General features: G+C 36.4%; 1 protein-coding gene and 1 pseudogene across 2 annotated transcripts in view; one reads left to right on the top strand and one right to left on the bottom strand.

Annotated features, from left to right (window-relative positions):
- The window catches only part of LOC308611597 (ankyrin repeat domain-containing protein 26-like), a 159969-nt pseudogene that overhangs the window by 104428 nt on the left and 30371 nt on the right, over nucleotides 1-25170 (bottom strand). Inside the window, exons 14-19 of the transcript in view lie at nucleotides 24676-24769; nucleotides 22536-22634; nucleotides 21890-21918; nucleotides 21725-21797; nucleotides 3737-3798; nucleotides 809-902 (exon numbers count right to left, since the gene is read on the bottom strand). The product of the transcript in view is annotated as an ankyrin repeat domain-containing protein 26-like (transcript). The remainder of the gene's footprint in view (nucleotides 1-808; nucleotides 903-3736; nucleotides 3799-21724; nucleotides 21798-21889; nucleotides 21919-22535; nucleotides 22635-24675; nucleotides 24770-25170) is intronic.
- On the top strand, nucleotides 4731-11655 carry LOC308611595 (ATP-dependent zinc metalloprotease YME1L1-like; the record flags this gene model as incomplete). Its single annotated transcript, XM_081260317.1, has 7 exons — nucleotides 4731-4783; nucleotides 7314-7426; nucleotides 8286-8441; nucleotides 9439-9590; nucleotides 10598-10724; nucleotides 10817-10890; nucleotides 11536-11655. 7 exons carry the CDS (start codon nucleotides 4731-4733, stop codon nucleotides 11638-11640), a joined length of 780 nt encoding a protein of 259 aa, XP_081116443.1. The 3' UTR covers nucleotides 11641-11655.

Raw genomic sequence — 25170 nt, forward strand, 5'->3', positions numbered from 1 at the left:
TCCTCCACAGACCCCTGCTTCCTTTTCCTTCATTTACTCCCTGTAACCTCTGCCTCTCTCATTCTTTAGTCCTTCTTTCCTCTTCCTCATTTCCCGACTTTCCTTAGGTTGTAGAGTACCTTGAAACGGAACTAATAATTTAGCTCCTGAAAGGGGACTCTCAATTTAATCTGTGGCTGACACCAGATAAGATACACAGCTTCCTTCCTTTTCTCGTCTTTTTCCTCACTATGCATTTGACAGGTGATTTTCTTTTTTTTTTTTTTTGCATCAACAGTGTTATGTTTTTTAATAGTTTTCAGAATATAAGCTGCATAGCTTTTTAGAATAAAAAATGATATAACTTCAGGTACATGCTTTAGGACACTTGGTTCAACAACAAGCAAACTGTGTCTTTGAGGACCACCTCAAAAGGGTGGCACACTTCACAGTGTAACTTGGTAACAGACATGGAGATAGATGATTCTATCATGGCATGTTGTCTACAAAAGAACATCTGGACACTCAGAGCTTAAATAGAACACAGCACACAGTTAAGTATTCAAGCACTGCTTTTTGGCCAAATAAAAACTGCCTAAAAACTGCTGATGGATTTTTGACAAGAAAAAAAGATGTAGCTGCTTAGTTCTTCTGATACAGCACTTCTTTTCCAGAATGAGACAGGCTCAGTTCAACTTGAAATCAGTGTGAGGAATGATTCTTCCTCTTAACCGACAGGTGATTTTCTTTGGCTATTAGAATATATCAGAATTCCCATTTTAAATCAACATGCTGTCAAATGACTTTTTCATAAAAATATAGTTCTTACCTTCTACTTGTCCATTTAATATATTTTTTCCTCTTTGACCTGCAGCTCCAGATAAATGATCAACATACTTCTCTGGAAGTCTCTCAGAGATACTCTGTTAAAATTGATATTAATAATGAGTTGCATAAAGCTTTCCTAATCCCCTGCTAATAGCTGAAAATACCCTACTTTTTAAAAATTTCCTACTTTACAAGCAATTAGATTTAAAAATAAGAGAAGCATGCATTGAAAACCCAAACATTTAAATAGAAAACTTCATATACACTCTCTAGATCAAGTCTATCTTTTATCCTCATTTGGCTACTGACTCTGTAAACTGAGCATGGAAAGCCAGAGGAATTATTTTCACAGACAAAAAATGTGCCTGACTTACAGGCACATTTCAGCAAAGAATTAACTTCAAAACACCTAACTCTACTTTGCATTCCTTGTCAAACGAAGAGAGTATTTTTTTAAAATATGTGTTTAAATAAATGCTTTAATAAGTACACTTGCTATAAATTTAAAATATTTCTAAAGACAGAAATTTTTTAGTATTAAAATAATATACTTGGCATGAAAAGAAACCATGAAGTATTTCATGTTGAGCATAAACAGAACACTGTAGAAGCTGCTTCATTTAGGTAAACAAGGGCTTATAAGAATCTGTTATTTGATAAAATTTTTATTGATAGGAAAAATAGTTGAATAAAATAGCGAAGTAGTAAGAAAAACTTTTATGTTTAAATAATAGGAGAAAATTTAAATATAGTTATGCAACTCTTCAAAAAAGTACAGCAAGCTTTAATAAGGGAAGAATAAGAACATTTATTTATTAATCATCTAAATGTGCCAAGCTTTTCTTATGCACATTTTATTTTCTACATACAACAACAATGATAAAAGTGATTGTAAGGACAGTTACCCCACTTCCTGTTTCCTGGTCCTTCCAAGATGCGAGAGTGTAATGATGGGATCCGCTGCTCTCTTTGTCCAGAATGTCCCTCCCCTGGACCCTGACGTGACTGGCTCCTTCCCATCCTCCCCTTGGTAGCTTTTCTCACATGCAGATCTTTTCTGACTACCTAAATTCCACTCCCACTCCCATCCCCATCCTAACTACAAACTCTCTCAATGTTGTCTAACGTAACATTCTCCATTTTCTTTGTCTCTCACTGTTGTGGCCTCTCCCGTTGAGGAGCACAGGCTCTGGACGCGCAGGCTTAGCGGCCATGGCTCACGAGCCCAGCCGGTCTGCGGTACGTGGGATCTTCCCGGACCGGGGAACGAACCTGTATCCCCTGCATCGGCAGGTGGACTCTCAACCACTGCGCCACCAGGGAAGCTCTCTCCATTTTCTTTACATGAAGGACTTAACAGTGACTTATAAAGGATTCCTGTTTGGTTTTATGTTCCCACCACTACAGCCTTACCCCTCAATTGGTACAGTCAGTGTCTAACTGCCCAGTATATAGTTGGTATTCAATAACAGGAATTTATTTAAGATCAAAACATTTAAAATGTTGAGAGGACCTCAAGTACCAAAGCACTTGATACATATAGGAGATCTCCGATAACAGTCTATAGAAACTTAACATACCCCAAGCTAGAAATCCACATGCCCGTTCTAATTTTCCTATTCTTAACACTACTGTCATTTTATTGTCCTTCAGGTTTTAAAAAAGTGCCCCAGCATTTAGTGAGTCACTCATTGCCACTGTGATCATTTTTGTCTTACATTTCTATAGCACCCTTTACAGTTTACAAGGTGTGTTCACAGCTGTTACCACATCTGTTCCCTACACCTACCTGAGAAGTGGGTACCAGTACCATTTTTACGAAGGACGTCACTGACGCTCAACCAGGGTAGACAAGTTTTTCCGAGATCCCACAGCTAGTGACAGAACCAGGATGCTACCATGTCTTTTGACTTTAAACACAGTGCTGTATCACTGCAGCAGCTGCCTATGTCTAACAGATCAGGCCCTTCTTATCTCTTTCCATAGCTGTCACCTTACAACAGCTCATCATTACTTTATATTTACGTTACTTCAAGTATGGCTGCCATAAAGGTACTCAACGCACACTAGTTTATCCAAACTGGTGTGTACTTATTAAAACATCGCTAAACCAAACTGTTGTTATTATAACGCCACGTACTTATTATTCCCCATTCTTTTGCTTCTCTTGAAACGTTCCTTGCAGATCTATTTGAAAATCCAAATGTACTAATACTTTCAAGTCTCAGGCACTATCTTTTTCAGGTCTAAGTGGTAAAAAACTACATTTCAACCTGTTTCTCTCTGAACCTCACTAGGAGTTTTACACATCCATATGTACCAAAGAAACATACATTTGCTTGGGAGACTGGGACTGACAGATACACCCTACTATATATAAAATAGATCAATAATGAGGACCTCCTGTATAGCACAGAGAACTCTACTGAATACTCTGTAATGGCCTATATGGGGAAGGAATCGAAAAAAGAGTGGATATATGTATAACTGATTCACTTTGCTGTATATCTGAAACTAACACAACACTGTAAATCAACTATACTCCAACAAAAATTTTTTAAAAAAAGAAAAGAAAAAAGAAACATACATTTGGCCATAGGCTGACCTGGAATAATGCTTCAGTTTTTAGATAAATTTAACTTCAGAACCCAAACTGATTCCTTATGACTTCTAAGCCTTGGTTTTTGCTCTGTGCTACACTGGTTTCATTAGGTGAATCTTGCAAATTAACAAAAGTGCACTATGTGGTAGTTATTATACTTAGCACACAATTATTTAATTAATTACAGGTTAAAAATGTAAGGAAAAACTTTTGATGGGCAAATGCAAAGGTGAGAAAGTAAAGTCAAAGCACCCCCCCTTTTATGTTTTAACATCATTCAGTGCTTATATTTTAAAATAAAAAAAAAATAATAATAGAAGACAGTACCTCAGAATCCCAAGGTGATTCTATACCTTCCTCTTCTCCTAATCCTAATGCTGACATCATATCTGTAAAATGCAGCCACAGATACATTAATGAGAACATTTACTACTATGAATTTTAAATACATATATGTCTATCTCCATCCACAAATATTTAAATAAAATAAAGTAGCAGAAAAGAATTTCAGAGGGTTGAGGCATTTTCAGGAAGAAAAAGTTGGTAGTAGTTGGGATACTTCTGAAGAAACGGAGCAAAAGAAATATACTTAAAAAGAAATGGAAAAAAAAAAAAGGGCTTCACTGGTGGTGCAGTGGTTGAGGGTCCGCCTGCCGATGCAGGGGATACGGATTCGTGCCCTGGTACGGGAAGATCCCACATGCCGCAGAGCGGCTGGGCCCGTGAGCCATGGCCGCTGAGCCTGCGCATCCTGAGCCTGTGCTCCGCAACGGGAGAGGCCATAACAGTGAGAGGCCTGCGTACCGCAAAAAAAAAAAAAAAAGTCAAATTGTTATGATCTGTTTGCTCCTGTGGAGCACGTTCAATATCAGTATCATTTTCTTTATCTCCAATTTCTGGATTTGTTGCTCCTTCCTATAAAAACAAAACAAAACAAACACCTCATTCCAGAAAACATCATATTCATTCATTTGGTCATTCAATCAATCAGTAAGACCACAAACATTTACTGGATCTGTCAAATCATAGGCACTATCCTGGGAGAAAAGCTGGAAATATAAATAGAAGACCGATTCTGCTCTGTATTCCAGGAGAAGTAGAGCTACATGAAAACAAGTAAGAACAGCAAAGTATCATTCAAAAGCTCTACAACTGATGTGACCAGAGTACAGGAAGGGCACACAGGAAAGAGGAGTCAGCTGTATCTGGGTAGCTCAGGAAATGCTGCAAAGACAGGTCTGTGTCTTAAAAGACACACACAGTGTAGAGCGGGGATGTGAAGGGGATTCTAGAAAAGGCAGCCTGAGCAAAAGGACGAGGCATGAAAAAACATAACAAGCCACGTGGAAAACTAGAACACAGTTACCGGGAATGGTATGGAGAGACAAAACTGGAGGATCAGAGCCAAATCAAAAAAAGCAAGTGTCCTCCTAGAACATGAACTTTCTCCTTCATGTGATGGGGATCCACTACATAAGTAGAGGTGTTACATCTTCACAAATATATTTTACAAAGGTCACTCGGGCAGCAGCGTAAAGATGAACATCAGGGGAGCAAAACTAGAAAAGAGCATTTCAAAATTATAAGTGAGAAAGTAATAGGAAATGAAAAATGCTAAGCAGGTAGAAAATACTGAACTTGATGAGCAACAGGATGTGGTGATTTCAGGGAGGGATGGAGTCCAGGATTTTTCCTGCTTTGGTATTTCAGTGATGTTATCTACTAGGATGGGGAAGACAGATGACAGAGTAGCTTACAAAGAGTCAGGAAAGAGGAAAGCATCAGGGACAATGTCTTCAGTTTGGGGCATAACAAATTTGAGGCACCCAGGGGACTTAGAAGAAAGATTTGGATAAATGCATTTTGATTAGTAATAGATAAACTTATTCAGGAAAAGCATATGATGTTAAGATAAATATCTGTAAAATATACTAACCTGGTATAATTAAATGATGCAAACCTATGCAGAGTTCTGAACTTTTGAAAATATAAACAAGACTGGGGAAGAAAACTATGAGATTCAATTTTTCGATTATATATTGCAACATTTGTTTAAGGATATAAAATATACTCTTTCACGAATATGTGCAAATATTCATTTCCTGGATATTATAGCAATAAGCATTTTTAAGTTTAATGAAAAGATTTAATTGTAAAACAGCAACCCAAGAGACTACAAGAACACTCCTTTTCAAAAATTAATCTGAAAAGACAAGTTTTAAATTGTAGAAGAGAATGTTTATGTGATTATGGAATTATAAGGCATTTTTAAGTACTACTATGATGTACGAAAGAAATATAAGACCCTATTTTGAGTGTTGCTGTAGATCAAAAAATTGTTTCTTAAAGTCATATAAGACATTCTGGAAGTCTAGGAGCAAATAATTTGAATTGGTAAACTTGAAAAAATGTTTTTCAAAAATTAGTCGGGGACTCAAGCTTCTTGTGTCAGGTCATCTCTTCCTAACTAGAAAAATTATTATGAAGGTGTGTAACCACAGATGACCTGGTGATTTATTATTAACACTTTTATTGAAGTGCACTGGCATTTTAAGAAAACAATTAGAGATGCCTTATCATTTTGGGCATTAAAAAGATCAATCCCTTTTCTTTGCTGTTAGTAAGATTAACGATAAACAGTTTTGCATAGAACATTTCTACATGTGTGCTGTTTTAATTTTCAATGAAAAGGTCCTTTTTTTTTTTATAATAGTTTTAAGCCCAACGAAGGAGTTATCATCATAGGAGCCACAAACTTCCCAGAGGCATTAGATAAGTAAGTATTAAAATTTTTGTGATATATTCTAGAATAGTGATGAACTTTAAAAATGTTGTGCTAAGTGAAGGAAACCCATCACAAAACATCACATATTATATGATTGCTTTTATATGAAATGTCTAGAATAAGCAGATCCATAGCAACAGAAAGGAGTTTAGTGGTTGCCAGAGGTTAGGGAAAATGGGGAATAACTGCCAGTAGATTTGGGGTTCCTTTCAGCTGGAGAAGAGAGGGAGGGGGTAAAAATTCTCTAAAATTAGATTGTGGTGATGGTTGGGCAACTCTGAGTATATTAAAAACCACTGGGTTACACTACCAAACGTAAAATAGATAGCTAGTGGGAAGCAGCGGCACAGCACAGGGAGATCAGCTCGGTGCTTTGTGACCACCTAGAGGGGTGGGATAGGGAGGGTGGCAGGGAGGGAGATGCAAGAGGGAGGGGATATGGGGACATATGTATATGTATAACTGATTCACTTTGTTATACAGCAGAAAATAACACAACATTGTAAAGCAAATTATACTCCAACAATGATGTTAAAAAAAAACAACACTGGGTTTTCGACTTCAAATTCTATGATATGAAAATTGTATCTCAGTAAAGCTGCTAAAAGAATCTTCTCACAACTTAAACATCACAAAGCTTTTGGGTGGGGGGTAGAGAGGATTTTTAGAATAAAATTTACTATAGTTTAAGATTTTTATTGGTTTTATTATATAGAAGTTATTCATACTTTCATCTGATCTAATAGTTGGTTCTTGCCTAAGACTCTGGTTTAACATTTTGTACTTAATAGCAGTAAGATGGATGTGTAGCTCTCATAATAGATTGCTGTAGAATTATTTGTTCCTTGACTGGCTGACTTGCATGTCTTTGTCTCTGAAGGGTTGTATGCTATCTAGATGCACACATTTATCTATATGAACCTTTGTTCTGCCTTCTGGTTATTGAAACTGTTCTTTGAGCCACGTTTTATAAGGAACTAATCTGAATATTCATGTTCAAAATAAATATTGGTTGCCATTGTCTTTCCATCTTCTCTTTAGGATGTCAGTCCTGTTTAACTTGACCTTCAGCACAGTCAGCTTATTAATTTATATTTTCTTTTTGTATTCTCCCTTTAGCACCTTAATACGTCCTGGTCATTTTGACATGCAGGTTACAGTTCCCAGGCCAGATGTAAAAGGTCGAACAGAAATCTTGAAGTGGTATCTCAATAAAATAAAGTTTGATCAGTGTAAGTCTTAATTCGACGATACAGACATTATCTCCATAAAATGGTAATATATCAATCCACCCTGTTTGTGGTCCTTACTCAGGATGTCTTAAAAGACAAATTCCTTTAAATGTCTATTTTTCTCTCCTCTTGTTTGTCCATAAAGACCATTTCTCAATTAATGTGTGTCCAGAGATTCTGTCATTTTGAATCCCGATTCTAAAGAAAGTTTTCTTTTGAGTACTTAGATAATACTTGATGAAATCTATGTATAAATGTTTCTTTAGATGGATGTAAAATATAAAATCATATAAAAAGAACCTGTATATTATGAGCATAGTACCTCATGATATAGTCACTTTGGGGCCAAAAGAGGGGAAGCAGACTATAAAACAAAACACATGGAAATATTATGGAACTACCTGAGTAATAAAAGCAGCTATTAAAGCTGCAGTATTTTCAAAGATACCTGAATCAATTCTTAAAACCAAATATGTTTCCGATAATAAGGGGGGCTTTTATGTCCAAAGTTATTTCAAGATGAAATTCTGAAAACAAAATGTCTATGAATGTGCTTTTTCAGTTTGTGGTTAGGCCATAATTAAAGGTTTGTAAATCGTTATCCGGCAACTCTACCTTTCTCTGTTTATCACAAAGTTATTTAAATATAAGAACTTTTGTGATTTGTCCCAATGACAATTTTAATGGTGTGTTTACTAGCAGTTTTGGCTTTTTCCCCTTAGAATTTAGTGAAGTAAGCTTTTGTAAAATTACAGCTCATGATGGCTATCTTCTTTTTTCATTTGCAATGTGAGTTCTTTATGAAGAGCTTTTTATTAGCTCTTCTGAAATTTTAATATTGTGTCCTGTCTGCATATAGCTGTTGATCCAGAAATCATAGCTCGAGGTACTGTTGGCTTTTCTGGAGCAGAGTTGGAGAATCTTGTGAACCAAGCTGCTTTAAAGGCAGCTGTTGATGGAAAAGAAGTGGTAACCATGAAGGAACTAGAGTTCTCCAAAGATAAAATCCTAATGGGTAGGTTTTCTTTTTTCTTTTTTTCCCTATCTTATACTGTTCATTATGTTAGAGAAAAAATTCTTTTTTTAAAAAATTGCCACTTGATAATTTTTGGTTTGGTGGTAATTCACTCTTTTTTTTTTAAAAAAATTATTTATTTATTTATTGGCTGCATTGGGTCTTCGTTGCTGCATGCGGGCTTTCTCTAGTTGTGGCGAGCGGGGGCTACTCTTCATTGCGGTGCATGGGCTTCTCATTGTGGTGGCTTCTCGTGGAACATGGGCTCTAGGTGCGTGGGCTTCAGTAGTTGTGGCTTATGGGCTCTAGAACTCAGGCTCAGTAGCTGTGGCGCATGGGCTTAGTTGCTCTGCGGCATGTGGAGTCTTCTTGGACCAGAGCTCGAACCCGTGTCCCCTGCATTGGCAGGCGGATTCTTAACCACTGTGCCACCGGGGAAGTCCGAGAAAAAACTCTTAATTTTGAGAGAAAGTTTATAAAAAAGAAAGGTATAGAAACATGCAAATATATACTCTAACAGAGCAACACAGTTTGGCCTGTTACAGAACAAATATATTATAACTTATGTTACACTCTTTGGGGGGCATGAGTGCCCATGTCTTTCCTCTTGTCTGATATTGCTGATAAAAGAATAGTTAATTTTACTGTTTTTCAGAATTTAATTTTTACTTTAAATCTTGAATTGCCTTCAAAACAGGTTAGTTATGATATTCCTGTTAAATTAGAAGTTTATTTTCTAGAAATAGAATACAGCTTTTCCTTTTGATATAAGGATTAAGATGATAGTTTTTACAGTTTGGTTTTCAGTTGACAAATTATGGTTTACATGTGTTGTAGAGTGGAATCTACTCATTTTTTAAACTTTCAAACTTTTAAAATATTTATTAATGATATTAAATCATATGACTCTAAGAATGACTTTGAGACAAAGGAGCTTCATTCATTTAAATATACCTTCTTAATGGAGTATTTTACTTAAGCAAATTTTTATTCTTAGGGCCTGAGCGTAGAAGTGTGGAAATTGATAACAAAAACAAAACAATCACAGCGTATCATGAATCTGGTCACGCTATTATTGCATATTACACTAAAGATGCTATGCCTATCAACAAAGCTACAATCATGCCACGAGGGCCAACACTTGGACATGTATCTTTAGTTTTTCTTTTCTTTCAAACAGTGCTCCCCAGGAGCTTATGTAGGAAATTGCTGATGAAAACATTTCAAAAGAAAATTCAGCTACTTCCTAGGTGTGTTGATACTTTCTTCTTTAACTTCCTCAACTGTCTTGAAATCAGACATACTTGTGAAATTTACCTGCTAATAAAGGATATCCTTAATATTTCAGATAATATATTTACATTATGAAATGTAATTCAGGAATGACAGCAAAATATAATTCTTAAATATGTAGTTGCTCTTTTCCCCTCGAAAGAAATTATGTATCATAGTGACTGGTTCAATAGTTTTTCTAAGTTTTTTCTCATTGAGTACAAGTTTCATTTTCATATCTTTCTAATCATAGACGTTTATTTTTATTTATTTATGTTTTAAATTTTATTTTTGGCTGCGTTGGGTCTTCTTTGCTGCACGCGGGCTTTCTCTAGTGGAAGCGAGAGGGGGCTGCTCTTCATTGCGGTGCGTGGGCTTCTCATTGTGGTGGCTTCTCTTGTTGCAGAGCACAGGCTCTAGGTGTGCGGGCCTCAGTAGTTGTGATACATGGGCTCAGTGGTTGTGGCTTGTAGGCTCTAGAGCACGGGCCCAGTAGTTGTGGCGCACAGGCTGAGTTGCTCCGCGGCATGTGGGATCTTCCCAGACCAGGGCTCGAACCGTGCCCCCTGCATTGGCAGGCAGATTCTTAACCACTGCACCACCAGGGACGTCCCTATAGACGTTTTAAACATTTTTGTGCAACGAGGGACAAACAGTTGTATTGCAGCATTAACTACTTACTATTTATAAACTGCACTTTTGCTTTCCTCATTTTATACATAGCTGGTTTGGTAATCAATCACCATGACCATCTCTATTAAATGCCGCTGAGCTTTCAGCATCATGGTATTAAGTAAGGTCATGAGAGACAAATGATAATTCAGGTTATTAATGTAAGTGTTTCAAAACTGTGTCTGAATTTTTTCTGTTTTTCAATTGTCTAGGTGTACCTGTTGCCTGAAAATGATCGACGGAACGAAACTAGAGCTCAGCTTCTTGCTCAGATGGACGTCAGTATGGGAGGAAGAGTGGCAGAGGAACTTATATTTGGAGCTGATCTTATTACAACAGGTTGGCTGTAAAGAATAGCTTTGGTTCAAATTGTGTTTGTTGGTTTAAAGATTTTTTTTAACTTGAGTTTTATGTATATTTCAAAATTTTAGGTGCTTCCAGTGATTTTGATAATGCAACCCAAATAGCAAAGCAGATGGTCACCAAATTTGGAATGAGTGAAAAGGTAATGGCTAATTTTAATCCTTCCTCATGTATCAAATTTTGATGTGCCAAGTGTCTCTTTGTGAGAGAGGATTCTCATTATAAATTGATAGATTTTCCCCTGTCTCATTCCAAATGGATTTAACAAAGCTGACTCTAAACTAAATGTCATTTTCTGAGAAATGTAACACACTCTTTCCATTCCAGCTGCTCAAACAGTAAGAGTTATTACTTCATGAATTAACCAAATGATAATATAAATTCTTTAGCTTTTTTATTCATATGACATCGAAGACCTACTTGTTGAGCTTGCTTACTTTGCCCTTTCCACATACTCCACGTTCCAACGTTATCACTGTGGCTCCATAAAGCAATTCCAGTACTCTGTGAATTGTGGATTTCTGGACTAGAATAGCTGCTAAGGTTTTCTAAGAAGGTACTCAGAACGATACTTAGGATTTAAAATTTTCTCTCTTGTTCACACTTTTTAGTATTATACTTTCAGAAGAATAATGAAGTTTTTTTGCCCTCAAGGGCATTTTTATATTGTATTTTTTCCTTGCCCCCATGATATGTATTTTCTTATGTATAGGATAGTACTTCCTCTGTTACATACATTAGTGTTGGAGGTTTTTCTGTTGGATTTCTTTCTTTTCATTGATTTTAGCTTGGAGTTATGACCTACAGTGATACAGGGAAACTGAGTCCAGAAACTCAATCTGTTATTGAACAGGAAACCAGAATCCTTCTGACGGTAATGATCTTTTTTTAAATGTTTATTTATCTATTTAGTCAAAATGTGCCTAAATATTTGGGTGCTTTCAAAAAAACTAAAGTTCCTCTGTTCTATAAAGTTAATAGGTGCACCGCTGCTGCCGTGATTAAATATGTCATAGACTGGATCTTTGACATAGACTGGAACCCCTGATCATAGACTGGATCTTTATTTTATTCTGGCCATAGGCTAAGAACAATTTATATATATATATATATATATATATATATATATATATATATATATATATATATATATATATATATATATATATATATACACACACACACACATATATGTATATATATATATTTTAAAATAAATATATTTATTTTATTTTTGGCTGCATTGGGTCTTTGTTGCTGCATGTGGGCTTTCTCTAGTTGCAGCGAGCAGGGGCTGCTCTTCATTGCGGTGGCTTCTCTTGTTGCTGAGCATGGGCTCTAGGGCACGGGCTTCAGTGGCTGTGGTGCGGGGCTTCAGTGGTTGTGGCGCGCGGGCTTAGTTGCTTCGCGGCATGTGGGATCTTCCCGGACCAGGGCTTGAACCCGTGTCCCCTGCATTGGCAGGCGGATTCTTAACCACTGTGCCACTACGGAAGCCCAGAACAATTTACATTGTGATTTAAATATTCAGTTCTTCTTTAGCTGATATATTTCTAATATTTTATGTATTTTCTTTAATTTGATTATTTTACTTGGACATGGTTATGTTCAAAATGCCTAGTAATTGTATTGTGTTTATATGACCTGTGCTTCTTGGTGTTGGTAAATTCACTTTTACATTTTCCACCCAATTTTATAAGGACAAAAATATAATTCGCTAGTAAAATATTGGCATAAACATTGTACAGGCGAATATGACACTGCCAAAAATGAACTGTTATTACTGCCGTTATTCATAAGCTGATAAACTTAATTCAGACTCACCTTTGGAAAGAGAGTTGAAGGATTTAAATGAAAAGTTCAAGGTGGGTTGCAAAAAAAATAATCAAATGTATGGAAGTCAGGGATCACCTCTAATGATACTGTGTTACAGTATTGAGAGGTGAGTGTGTTACCAAGTAAAAGAATGGAAATTATATCTTTTCTGGCCATTCTAGATTGAGTAAATTGGTGAAATCTCAAGAGGCAAAAGGAGCAAACTCCCTTTCCTTTTAGCACGTATACTGAAAAGAGAAATAGATTTCTGTGTTCACAGACCTTATTTAGAAAGCAGATGAGTACAGTGTATACTTTTATTTCTTAAGTAGCTTTTTGTTTAAGTAGTCCTCAGTTATCTCTATGATAGACTTTGAGGTTAAAAATGTAACATTTGAAAGTATGAAAGAGTTATCTTTAGGGAACCAAGGTTTTAAATGCATTTATCTTTCATAACTAGAAGTCAATAGATTTTATAGTTTTTTTAGGGTGCATAAAGGCTTTTTATCTCATTTAGGGTTTTTGCTTCTCCTAAGGTTTCTGCCTCTTACATATCTGCTTTGTATTTCAGGATTCGTATGAGCGAACAAAACATATCTTGAAGACTCATGCAAAAGAGCACAAGAATCTAGCAGAAGCTTTACTGAACTATGAGACTTTGGATGTCAAAGAGATTCAGATTGTTCTTGAGGGGAAGAAATTGGATGTGAGATGATAGCTCTTGATGCATTGTTGGTTTTATTGCAAGACCATAAGTAGCACTGCAGTAGTCGTATTTTGCAACACTTTTCTCCCATTCTTGGTATCACTCAAGGGTGTGAAACACTTTGTCAGTCTTTTGTCACATTTATCTAACTTTGATTATTCTCATGATGGACACCTACTGCAAACAGCAATTTATTAAAGAAAATAAAGAACTATCAGGATTGAAAACAGCTTGTTTGAGAAATGTCAATCAGTTATTAAGTTGAAAATAAGTAATGATTTTATGGTTGGTTACAGTGCTAGATGTGAATAGAAATTGTGCCTTTCGCTCTTGGGAAGTATTTTTACTTAGGAAAATAAAATTCTTGAAGGACTGTCTTTATTTCTAGATAGTACCACTTATCTTTGATAAAGAAATGATGCTATTTGGCTATTGGTAAATCATATTTCTACATACATCAGTGGAAACTTCATTAAGATGCACTTAATTATGATCTAGATTGACCATATATAAAGTGTTTTTTTAAAAATCTAAGAGTAGAGAATTGTGAACCTACAGATACAATCGGAATTTAAATGATTATTATAAGCTTTTTAAAATGTAGCTTGCATTTTCATGGTCTTTTTTTTTTAACATTACTATCACTCTGAAAATGAAGTTTATTTCAGAGCAGCAGTATTTTGTTAAATAAACAAGTAACACACCTCAAATTATGAATAACTGTGTAATTATGCTTTGCGTTAAAACCAAAATAAAACCAAAAACCCAGTCCCATTCAGAGTGAACTTTTGAATTATGCTGTGTTAGAAATGGAAAGTTGTGTTTATTTTTCAGTCAGATTTTGTGAATATGAATGTGTTGTTACAGAATTTACAGATGACTTTATTTAACTCAGTAGAAAAATTATTTTAGAGCACATTGTAGTGGTTTTACAACCATACTATATTCTTGAAGTGATTTTATTAAAATTACCTACAGTTTTCTAGTAACTTTTAAGCTGTATATGGTCTTCGTTGAGGTTGGTAGAGGGAGCTTGCTACATGATATTCTTGCCCTTTATTTGGGTAATTTAAAATTTTGATGTACTTTCAAACTTAGAGAAACATTACCAGAATAATACAAGGAATTCTCATATACCCTTGATTCAGATATACGTTATTTTCATTTGCCCGTTTTTTATTGCCCCTGCTTCCTTTCTCCCTTCCTCCTCTCTTCCCTCCCTCCCTCCTTCCCTCCCCTTCTCTCTGTGTTTATATATATATGAGTAGACATGTCTTTGCGTGGACACGTTTTCATTTGTCTTGGTAGACTTCTAGAAATTGCTGTGTGATGTGGTGAGTTTCTGTTTAACTTTTTAAGAACCTGATGAACTGTTTTGAAAGTAACTATATAATTTAATGTTCCAACTACCAGTGTATGAAGGTTCCCGTTTCTCCATATCTTGTACAGTGTTTCTTATAGTCCTGTCCTTTTGACAAAGCCAATCTAGTGGGTATGAAGTAGAATCTCATTGTGGATTTAATTTACATTTCCCTAGGACTAGTGATTTTGAACATCCTCTGCTAGGCTTTTGGTCATTTGTATATCGTCTTTGGAGAAATGTCTGTTGAAATCCTCCCTCCCCTCTTTGGGTTGTTGTCTTCTGTGTTGTAAGAGATCATATATTCTAAAGACAAGTCCTTTATCATATGGATCTTGTTTTTTTTGTTTGTTTGTTTGTTTTTTTGTTTGGCGGTACGCGGGCCTCTCGCTGTTGTGGCCTCTCCCATTGCGGAGCACAGGCTCCGGACGTGCAGGCTCAGTGACCATGGCTCACGGGCCCAGATGGCCGCGGCATGTGGGATCTTCCCGGACCGGGGCACGAACCCATGTCCCCTGCATCGGCAGGCGGACTGTCAACCACTGCACCACCAGGGAAGCCCAATCTTGTGTGTTTTTTTTTTTTTTAATCCAGTGTGAAAATCTCTGTTGTTTGAGTAGGGTGTTTGGTTCATTCATATTTAATATTTATGTAGTGGCTTTTACATCTGCCATTTGCTATTTGTTTTCTGTTTTTCTCGTATCTAAAGAGATCCCTGTGTTCCTCTTCTTCTTTTTTGGCTGCACAGCATGGCTTGTGGGATCTTAGTTCCCCAACAGGAATTGAACCCGGGCCCTTGGCAGTGAGAGCACGGAGTTCTAACCACTGGACTAACAGGAAATTCCCTGTTCCTCCTATTGTGAGTTATGTCTTAGCAGTTGCTCTAGGGATGACAGTACGCATTTATCACTCTTAATCACAGGCTCCTTCAAAATAATACAAGTTTAATTCTGTCAAAATGTAGTAAACTTGTTGCTTTCTTACCTACTTCTTGGCCCTAAATAGCAGAAAGAAGAGGAGAGGTGACCTAGAGAACCTCAGTCTCTCCACTGGGAATTGGAATAGCCTCTAATTTTAGCCACAGAAGGTTTTCCTCAACTGTATATGTTGGGATTTTGCAAAAATCCTGTTCTGATGAACCTCCAGATGAGATTGGTGGGAGGAGTGAGTGGTGTGGCTCTTACTCCTTAGCTGCCCAGAATGATTGTCATCTCTGAAGTGGTTATAAGGAAGTCGTGTCCATATCCCCCTCCCCGACCCCCCACCACCCCTGTACCTCCTCCTTTTAGTTTAGTGTATATTAGCAGGTTGGGCTAGAGGAATCAGCTGCTATGCGGTTGATTTCTTTTTAACCCTTTCCCTTATTTGCCTTTTACTCCTCCCCTCAATCTAAAAGCTCTGTTTAATGCAACTGGAAATCTTTATCCTCCTCCCTCTCCCTTCCTTTATATATTGAGGCTTTGGGGTAGGAGAAAAGTGCACAACCCACCACCCCCCTTCCCCTCTGCATTAAAATTCCTTATTTACCCCTTTTCCCCTTCACATTTCATCCCACTCCTTTTCTGGCAAAAAGGAGCCTTTTCCTCTCTGTGACCCTAAGAGCATACTGCACAAGGGAAATCGCCCCCATCCAGATGTGGCTCCACTCTTCATTTCTCTTGTCTTCTGCTGCTCTTTTCCTGGTGCTCTTTTTGTCGGTGGGGTGTGGGTAATAGAACAGCCATGGGCTTTTGGGGACTTAAAGTTAAAGCTGTTTGTTTTTTCCTTTTCATTTATAAAAACACTAAACGTTCAATTTCAGAGAACCAAAAATCCCACCTTCCCACAGAACACTACTAAGGGGCATGTCTTCTGCTCCATACCTTTTCTGTTTTTCTTTCTCTCTTGTTAATGCTTTTAAAAACAAATGAGTTTTTTTTTATATAAATAAAGTTTTTAAAGTGTGAAAAAGAAACAAACACAAAAGAATTAAGAAAATGGTCATAGAAACATACATATTGATAATTACCTTAAACGTGAATGGATTAAATGCTCCAACCAAAAGACACAGGCTTGCTGAATGGATACAAACACAAGACCCATATATATGCTGTCTACAAGAGCCCCACTTCAGACCTACAGACACATACTGACTGAAAGTGAGGGGATGGAAAAAGATATTCCATGCAAATGGAAATCAAAAGAAAGCTGGAGTAGCAATACTTATATCAGATAAAATAGTCTTTAAAATAAAGGATGTTACAAAAGACAAGGAAGGACACTATATAATGATCAAGGGATCAATCCAAGAAGAATATATAACAATTATAAATATATATGCACCCAACATAGGACCACCTCAATATATAAGGCAACGGCTAACAGCTGTAAAAGAGGAAATCAACAGTAACACAATAATAGTGGGGGACTTTAACACCTCACTTGCACCAATGGACAGATCATCCAAAATGTAAATAAATAAGGAAACAGAAGCTTGAAATGACGCAATAGGCCAGATAGATTTAATTGATATTCATAGGACATTCCATCCAAAAACAGCAGATTACACTTTCTTCTCAAGTGCGCACAGAACATTCTCCAGGATAAATCACATCTTGGGTCACAAACCAAGCCTCAGTAAATTTAAGAAAATTGAAATCATATCAAGCATCTTTTCTGACCACAACACTATGAGATTAGAAATGAATTACAGTGGAAAAACATAAAATACACAAACACATGGAGGCTAAATAGTAAATTACTAAATAACCAAGAGATCACTGAAGAAATCCAAGAGGAAATCAAAAAAATACCTAGAGACAAATGACAATGAAAACACAACAATCCAAAACCTATGGGATGCAGCAAAAGCAGTCTTAAGAGGGAAGTTTATAGCTATACAAGCCTACCTCAAGAAACAAGAAAAATCTCAAATAAATAATCTAACTTTATACCTAAAGGAACTAGAGAAAGAAGAACAAACAAAACCCAAAGTTAGCAGAAGGAAAGAAAACATAAAGATCAGAGCAGAAATAAATGAAATAGACACAAAGAAAACAATAGCAAAGATCAATAAAACTAAAAGCTGGTTCTTTGAGAAGATAAACAAAATTGATAAACCATTAGCCAGACTCATCAAGAAAAAGAGGGAGAGGACTCAAATCAATAAAATTAGAAATGAAAAAGGAGAAGTTACAACAGACACCGCAGAAAGACAAAGCATCTTAAGAGACTACTACAAGCAACTCTATGCCAATAAAATGGACAACCTGGAAGAAATGGACAAATTCTTAGAAAGGTATAACCTTCCAAGACTGAACCAGGAGAAACAGAAAATATGAACAGACCAATCACAAGTAATGAAATTGAAGCTGTGATTAAAAATCTTCCAACAAACAAAAGTCCAGGAGCGGACGGCTTCACAGGTGAATTTTATCAAACATTTAGAGGAGAGCTAACACCCATCCTTCTCAAACTCTTCCAAAGAATTGCAGAGGAAGGAGCACTCCCAAACTCATTTTACGAGGCGGCCACCATCACCCTGATACCAAAACCAGACAAAGATACGGCAAAAAAAGAAAATTACAGACCAATATCACTGATGAATATAGATGCAAAAATCCTCAACAAAATACTAGCAAACAGAATCCAACAATGCATTAAAAGGATCATACACCATGATCAACTGGGATTTATCCCAGGGATGCAAGGATTCTTCAATATACACAAATCAATCAATGTGATACACCATATTAACAAATTGAAGAATAAAAACCATATGATCATCTCAATAGATGCAGAAAAAGCTTTCAACAAAATTCAACACCAATTTATGATAAAAACTCTCCAGAAAGTGGGCATAGAGGGAACGTACCTCAACATAATAAAGGTCATATATTACAAACCCACAGCAAACATCATTCTCAATGGTGAAAAACTGAAAGCATTTCCTCTAAGATCAGGAACAAGACACGAATGTCCACTCTCACCACTATTATTCAACATAGTTTTGGAAGTCCTAGCCTCAGCAATCAGAGAAGAAAAAGAAATAAAAGGAATATAAATTGCAAAAGAAGAAGTAAAACTGTCACTGTTTGCAGATGACATGATACCATACATAGAGAATCCTAAAGATGCCACCAGAAAACTACTAGAGCTAATCAAAGAATTTGGTAAAGGTGCAGGATACAAAATTAATGCACCGAAATCTCTTGCATTCCTATACACTAATGATGAAAAATATGAAAGAGAAATTAAGGAAACACTCTCATTTACCACTGCAACAAAAAGAATAAAATACCTAGGAATAAACCTACCTAGGGAGACAAAAGATCTGTATGCAGAAAAGTATAAGACACTGATGAAAGAAATTAAAGATGATACCAACAGATGGAGAGATACACCATGTTCTTGGATTGGAAGAATCAATATTGTGAAAATGACTATACTTACCCAAAGCAATCTACAGATTCAATGCAATCCCTATCAAATTACCAATGGCATTTTTTACGGAACTAGAACAAAAAGTCGTAAAATTTGTATGGAGACAAAAAAGACCCCGAATACCCAAAGCAGTCTTGAGGGAAAAAAACGCAGCTGGAGGAATCAGACTCCCTGACGTCAGGCTATATTACAAAGCTACAGTAATCAAGACAATATGGTACTGGCACAAAAACAGAAACATAGATCAATGGAACAAGATAGAAAGCCCAGAGGTAAACCCACACACCTACGGTCAACTAATCTATGACAAAGGAGGCAAGGATATACAATGGAGAAAAGACAGTCTCTTCAATAAGTGGTGCTGGGAAAACTGGACAGATACATGGAAAGAATGATATTAGAACACTCCCTAACACCATACACAAAAATAAACTCAAAATGGATTAGAGACCTAAATGTAAGACTGGACACTATAAATCTCCTAGAGGAAAACATAGGAAGAACACTCTTTGACATTAATCACAGCAAGATCTTTTTTGATCCACCTCCTAGAGTAATGTAAATAAAAACAAAAATAAACAAATGGGACCTAGTGAAACTTCAAAGCTTTTGCACAGGAAAGGAAACCATAAACAAGATAAAAAGACAACCCTCAGAATGGGAGAAAATATTTGCAAACAAATCAACGGACAAAGGATTAATCTCCAAAACATATAAACAGCTCATGCAGCTCAATATTAAAAAAACAAACAACCCAATCCAAAAATGGGCAGAAGACCTAGATAGACAGTTCTCCAAAGAAGACATACAGATGGCCAAGAAGCACATGAAAAGCTGTTCAACATCACTAATTATTAGAGAAATACAAATCAAAACTAGAATGAGGTATCACCTCACACCAGTTAGAATGGGCTTCATCAGAAAATGTAGAAACAACAAATGCTGGAGAGGGTATGGAGAAAAGAGAACCCTCTTGCACTGTTGGTGGGAATGTAACTGATACAGCCACTATGCAGAACAGTATGGAGGTTCCTTAAAAAACTAAAAATAGAACTACCATATGATCCAGCAATCCCACTACTGGGCATATACCCAGAGAAAACCATAATTCAAAAAGACACATGCACCCCAATGTTCACTGCAGCACTATTTACCGTAGGCAGGTCATGGACGCAACCTAAATGCCCATCGACAGACGAATGGATAAAGAAGATGGGGTACATATATACAATGGAATATTACTCAGCCATAAAAAAGGAATGAAATTGGGTCATTTGTTGAGACGTGGATGGATCCAGAGACTGTCATACAGAGGGAAGTAAGTCAGAAAGAGAAAAACAAATATCGTATATTAACGCATATATGTGGAACCTAGAAAAATGGTACAGATGAACTGGTTTGCAGGGCAGAAATGGAGGCACAGTTGTAGAAAACAAACGTATGGACACCAAGGGGGGAAAACCGCAGGGCGTTGGGGATGGTGGTGGGATTAATTGGGAGACTGGGAATGACATGTATACACTGATGTGTATAAAATTGATGACTAATAAGAACCTGCTGTATACATTAAAAAAGAGACAAATCAAAGAAAAAAGCAAGAAATGTAAAAGTGAAAGTTTAAAGCCTGTTTCATCACAAGCGTCCCTTTATCATTTCACATCCATGAGCTCTGTAAATGGTTTAAAACAGTGGTTCTCAAGTGTCACCTGAGCATCCCTGGAGTCCCAAGACTCAACCGTTCAAGGGGTCCAAGAGGTCAAAACTATTTTCACAATAACAGTAAACGTTATTTCCATTCTCATTCTGTTTTAAGTGTACAGAGCAGTTTTCCAGAGACAAGATATGTGATAACGTCATACTTCTAATGGCTAATAGAATGTATGATTGTGTGTGCTTGTATTTTAAATTTTTCAGTTTTATTTTCCAATACAGTAAACATCAGTAGATACAACCTACTTAAACAAAAGTTCCTTGGAATTCTCAATAATTTTTAAAAGTATAAAAGGATCCTATATCTGCATCATAAAAAATAACAAACAAATAAATAAAAGGATCTTAAAGCCCAAAACTTTCAGAATTACTGTTTTAAAAGATTGTGTCTATCAAATCGTCATTAAGGTATGATTACTTTCCCCCACTTTTAATAATCAAAGACCACACACACGCACACACACACACACACACACACACACACACAGAGTCTGCTAATCGAAACATCTGGTTGGCTTAAGCTCATCCGTGTAACACCACTAAAATGAAATAATTAAATTTGAAATACAATTGACATGTTAGCAAGTGAAGCTTTACTCTAGGTTAAGGTCAGAATTCAAATAAGCATTTTATAAAACTGGAAAAATCTTAGAATCTAATAATTAACCTCTGAGAATCCCTAAGAAGTACAGAGATTCCAAACTGAGAACTTTAGGGTATTGAAACGTACATAGAAACATCTGAGTTAAAGCTTACATTTTAAAAATATCTTTTTCTTATGCTTGTAAATATCTTTTTTTCAAAACATGGATACCAACAATAACATGTGCCTTATTTATGTCAAATCCTTCAATTAAACTTGCAAAAACAAAAGAAAAAAGAATTAGGAATATGAAGGCTGTGAGTGTTTCAAATATTTTAGTGTACCTCTTTCCAGAGTGAAATTTGCACTGCAAAATTTACCTGATCTGGCTGTTTGTAAATCCTTCATTCCTACTGCTTTATTAGGAACAGAATCTTTCACTCCAACTGCAGGCTGAATGGGTTTTGAAACAAGTTGATTAATAAATAATGTACATTTGATACAATCTGTAGTTAATAATTGAAGACAAAAGTATAAGTTTTTACCTTCAAGTGAGGATATTTTTCAGGAGAATCTAAAAGGCAAAAGGGACATAGAATCAATTACACGTAACTATGAAAGCCAACTATATATTCATGCAGTTAGTACTGAGCAGAATCCTCATGCTTGGCCTTGGCAGTGAATACTTTAGGTTTTGGTGTTTTGTTTCTTGGGGGAAGTTAGGACTGCAACAAGACAGACATATGAATCCACTATAGATACTGAAGAAAAAATAGGAGTACAGCTTTAACAAAACATGCAGTTAAGATTTCAAAAGTAAGATTATGTTCCAAAAGCCTTTATAAAATAGAAAAATGCACATGTACCAATGTGAACATGCTGATTGATGAGGAGAAAAGTGATCTTTAATCAGAGCAACAAATCATGACCCCGAGAAGGTAAATGTGAAAGCTGATGGTAAAATGCAACAGCACATCTTGAATGCAATACAGCAGCATCATTTACACCATTATACTACAAGTATTTATCATGTTCTTCAATTTGTCCTGTAATATAGGAAGTGCACAGTTGGGATGACAGTTCAGTTGAATGTATAATTCATTTCTCATCAGAGAAAGTGTTATGAACTGATCAGCTTGGATATACACTTGTAGAATTATAGTTCATAAAAATATTCATGTTTTTCCATACCCATGTGGGCTACTGGTATGCCTACATTTCTTGGATCCTCTAGTTTAGTCATCTTAAAGTTTCTCGATCCACTCATGCAAGAAGGTATATAAGGCACATCTAAGAAATAACGTATTATAAGTTTTCAACATCGAAGTACGATTATCAAAAAGGAAAAAGTAAATTTTACTGCCACAGAATTATTAGATATTAAAAATCTTTCATATTTCAAAATCAGTGTAGTATTTACTGAAAATAACAATTTTAGCATTTAGGGAATGAACCCTATTAATTTCTTTTGTTTCCAAAATTAGTTTGGTTCAGTATATCATGCTAATGTTTAAAAGGATTTTTGTGAAACAATTATCAGCAAAAAATTAGCTATCTTAGGGACTCCCCTGGCGGTCCAGTGGTGAAGACCCCATGCTTCTACTGCAGGGGGCACGGGTTCAATCCCTGGTCGGGGAAATTAAGATCCCACATGCCAAGCCAAGCAGCCAAAAAAAACCCCACAAACCTATCTTAAAAAAAAAAAAAAAAAAACAGCCAGTGCTTCCATATTCAAATTAATCTCATTTGAATAACACATACCAACACAACATATATCTTTGATGCCTGATAGTTACAAGGAGGAGCTGGGGTTTACCTCAATTCTAGCACCCACTCCTGCTTCCAGTATTCTCTGGAGCAGCAATGACCTAACCTTGTTTCAGTGTAAATACACTGAAGTCATCTAACGAGAGTTCTCTCAAGTTTCCTCATCACCTCCACAATCACCTCCCTAACACCCTTCTTTCCCCCCTCTTTCCTTTCACTATATTCTTTCCTCTTCAAAGGTAGTCTCTGGATCTGTGGTCTTAATTCTCCCCCTTTGACATTCTTTTTATGGATCATCCCCACCACTTCTTTTTTCCTCTTTGCTTAGCAGTGGCACCTTACCTCTATAAGTTCTACTTCAACGCTTTGCTACCCTCTGGCTATAAACACACTCAGAAAGAAAAACAAAATAATGCTTTTCCTTGATCCTGTTCTGTCTTGAACTATCCAGTGGCTCCTCTTCCAGATTTCTCTCAATGCAAGCCTACACCCTTGCTACTCTGAGAGCTTGTCAGAAATGCACAATCCCAGACCTGCTGCTCAGCATGTGCACTTTTCACAAGGTCCCCAGGGGACTAATGAAAATTTGAGAAACTCTGATCTATCAGTCTGCTTCTACATTCCCACAGTAAGAGTGGGAAAGCTTTGCTGTTCGTCTCTGACAAGTTTCGGTGCTGGAAGCTCACTTCAAATTTGTCTCACGTTTCAAATACTCTTCGCTTCCCTTTTCTAAAGACCTATTTTACTTTGCCCCCGTCCTCCACAGACCCCTGCTTCCTTTTCCTTCATTTACTCCCTGTAACCTCTGCCTCTCTCATTCTTTAGTCCTTCTTTCCTCTTCCTCATTTCCCGACTTTCCTTAGGTTGTAGAGTACCTTGAAACGGAACTAATAATTTAGCTCCTGAAAGGGGACTCTCAATTTAATCTGTGGCTGACACCAGATAAGATACACAGCTTCCTTCCTTTTCTCGTCTTTTTCCTCACTATGCATTTGACAGGTGATTTTCTTTTTTTTTTTTTTTGCATCAACAGTGTTATGTTTTTTAATAGTTTTCAGAATATAAGCTGCATAGCTTTTTAGAATAAAAAATGATATAACTTCAGGTACATGCTTTAGGACACTTGGTTCAACAACAAGCAAACTGTGTCTTTGAGGACCACCTCAAAAGGGTGGCACACTTCACAGTGTAACTTGGTAACAGACATGGAGATAGATGATTCTATCATGGCATGTTGTCTACAAAAGAACATCTGGACACTCAGAGCTTAAATAGAACACAGCACACAGTTAAGTATTCAAGCACTGCTTTTTGGCCAAATAAAAACTGCCTAAAAACTGCTGATGGATTTTTGACAAGAAAAAAAGATGTAGCTGCTTAGTTCTTCTGATACAGCACTTCTTTTCCAGAATGAGACAGGCTCAGTTCAACTTGAAATCAGTGTGAGGAATGATTCTTCCTCTTAACCGACAGGTGATTTTCTTTGGCTATTAGAATATATCAGAATTCCCATTTTAAATCAACATGCTGTCAAATGACTTTTTCATAAAAATATAGTTCTTACCTTCTACTTGTCCATTTAATATATTTTTTCCTCTTTGACCTGCAGCTCCAGATAAATGATCAACATACTTCTCTGGAAGTCTCTCAGAGATACTCTGTTAAAATTGATATTAATAATGAGTTGCATAAAGCTTTCCTAATCCCCTGCTAATAGCTGAAAATACCCTACTTTTTAAAAATTTCCTACTTTACAAGCAATTAGATTTAAAAATAAGAGAAGCATGCATTGAAAACCCAAACATTTAAATAGAAAACTTCATATACACTCTCTAGATCAAGTCTATCTTTTATCCTCATTTGGCTACTGACTCTGTAAACTGAGCATGGAAAGCCAGAGGAATTATTTTCACAGACAAAAAATGTGCCTGACTTACAGGCACATTTCAGCAAAGAATTAACTTCAAAACACCTAACTCTACTTTGCATTCCTTGTCAAACGAAGAGAGTATTTTTTTAAAATATGTGTTTAAATAAATGCTTTAATAAGTACACTTGC

Source organism: Mesoplodon bidens (genome assembly GCF_964165515.1).
Source record: "Mesoplodon bidens genome assembly, contig: HAP1_SCAFFOLD_129, whole genome shotgun sequence".
In the NCBI taxonomy this organism is placed as follows: domain Eukaryota; kingdom Metazoa; phylum Chordata; class Mammalia; order Artiodactyla; family Ziphiidae; genus Mesoplodon; species Mesoplodon bidens.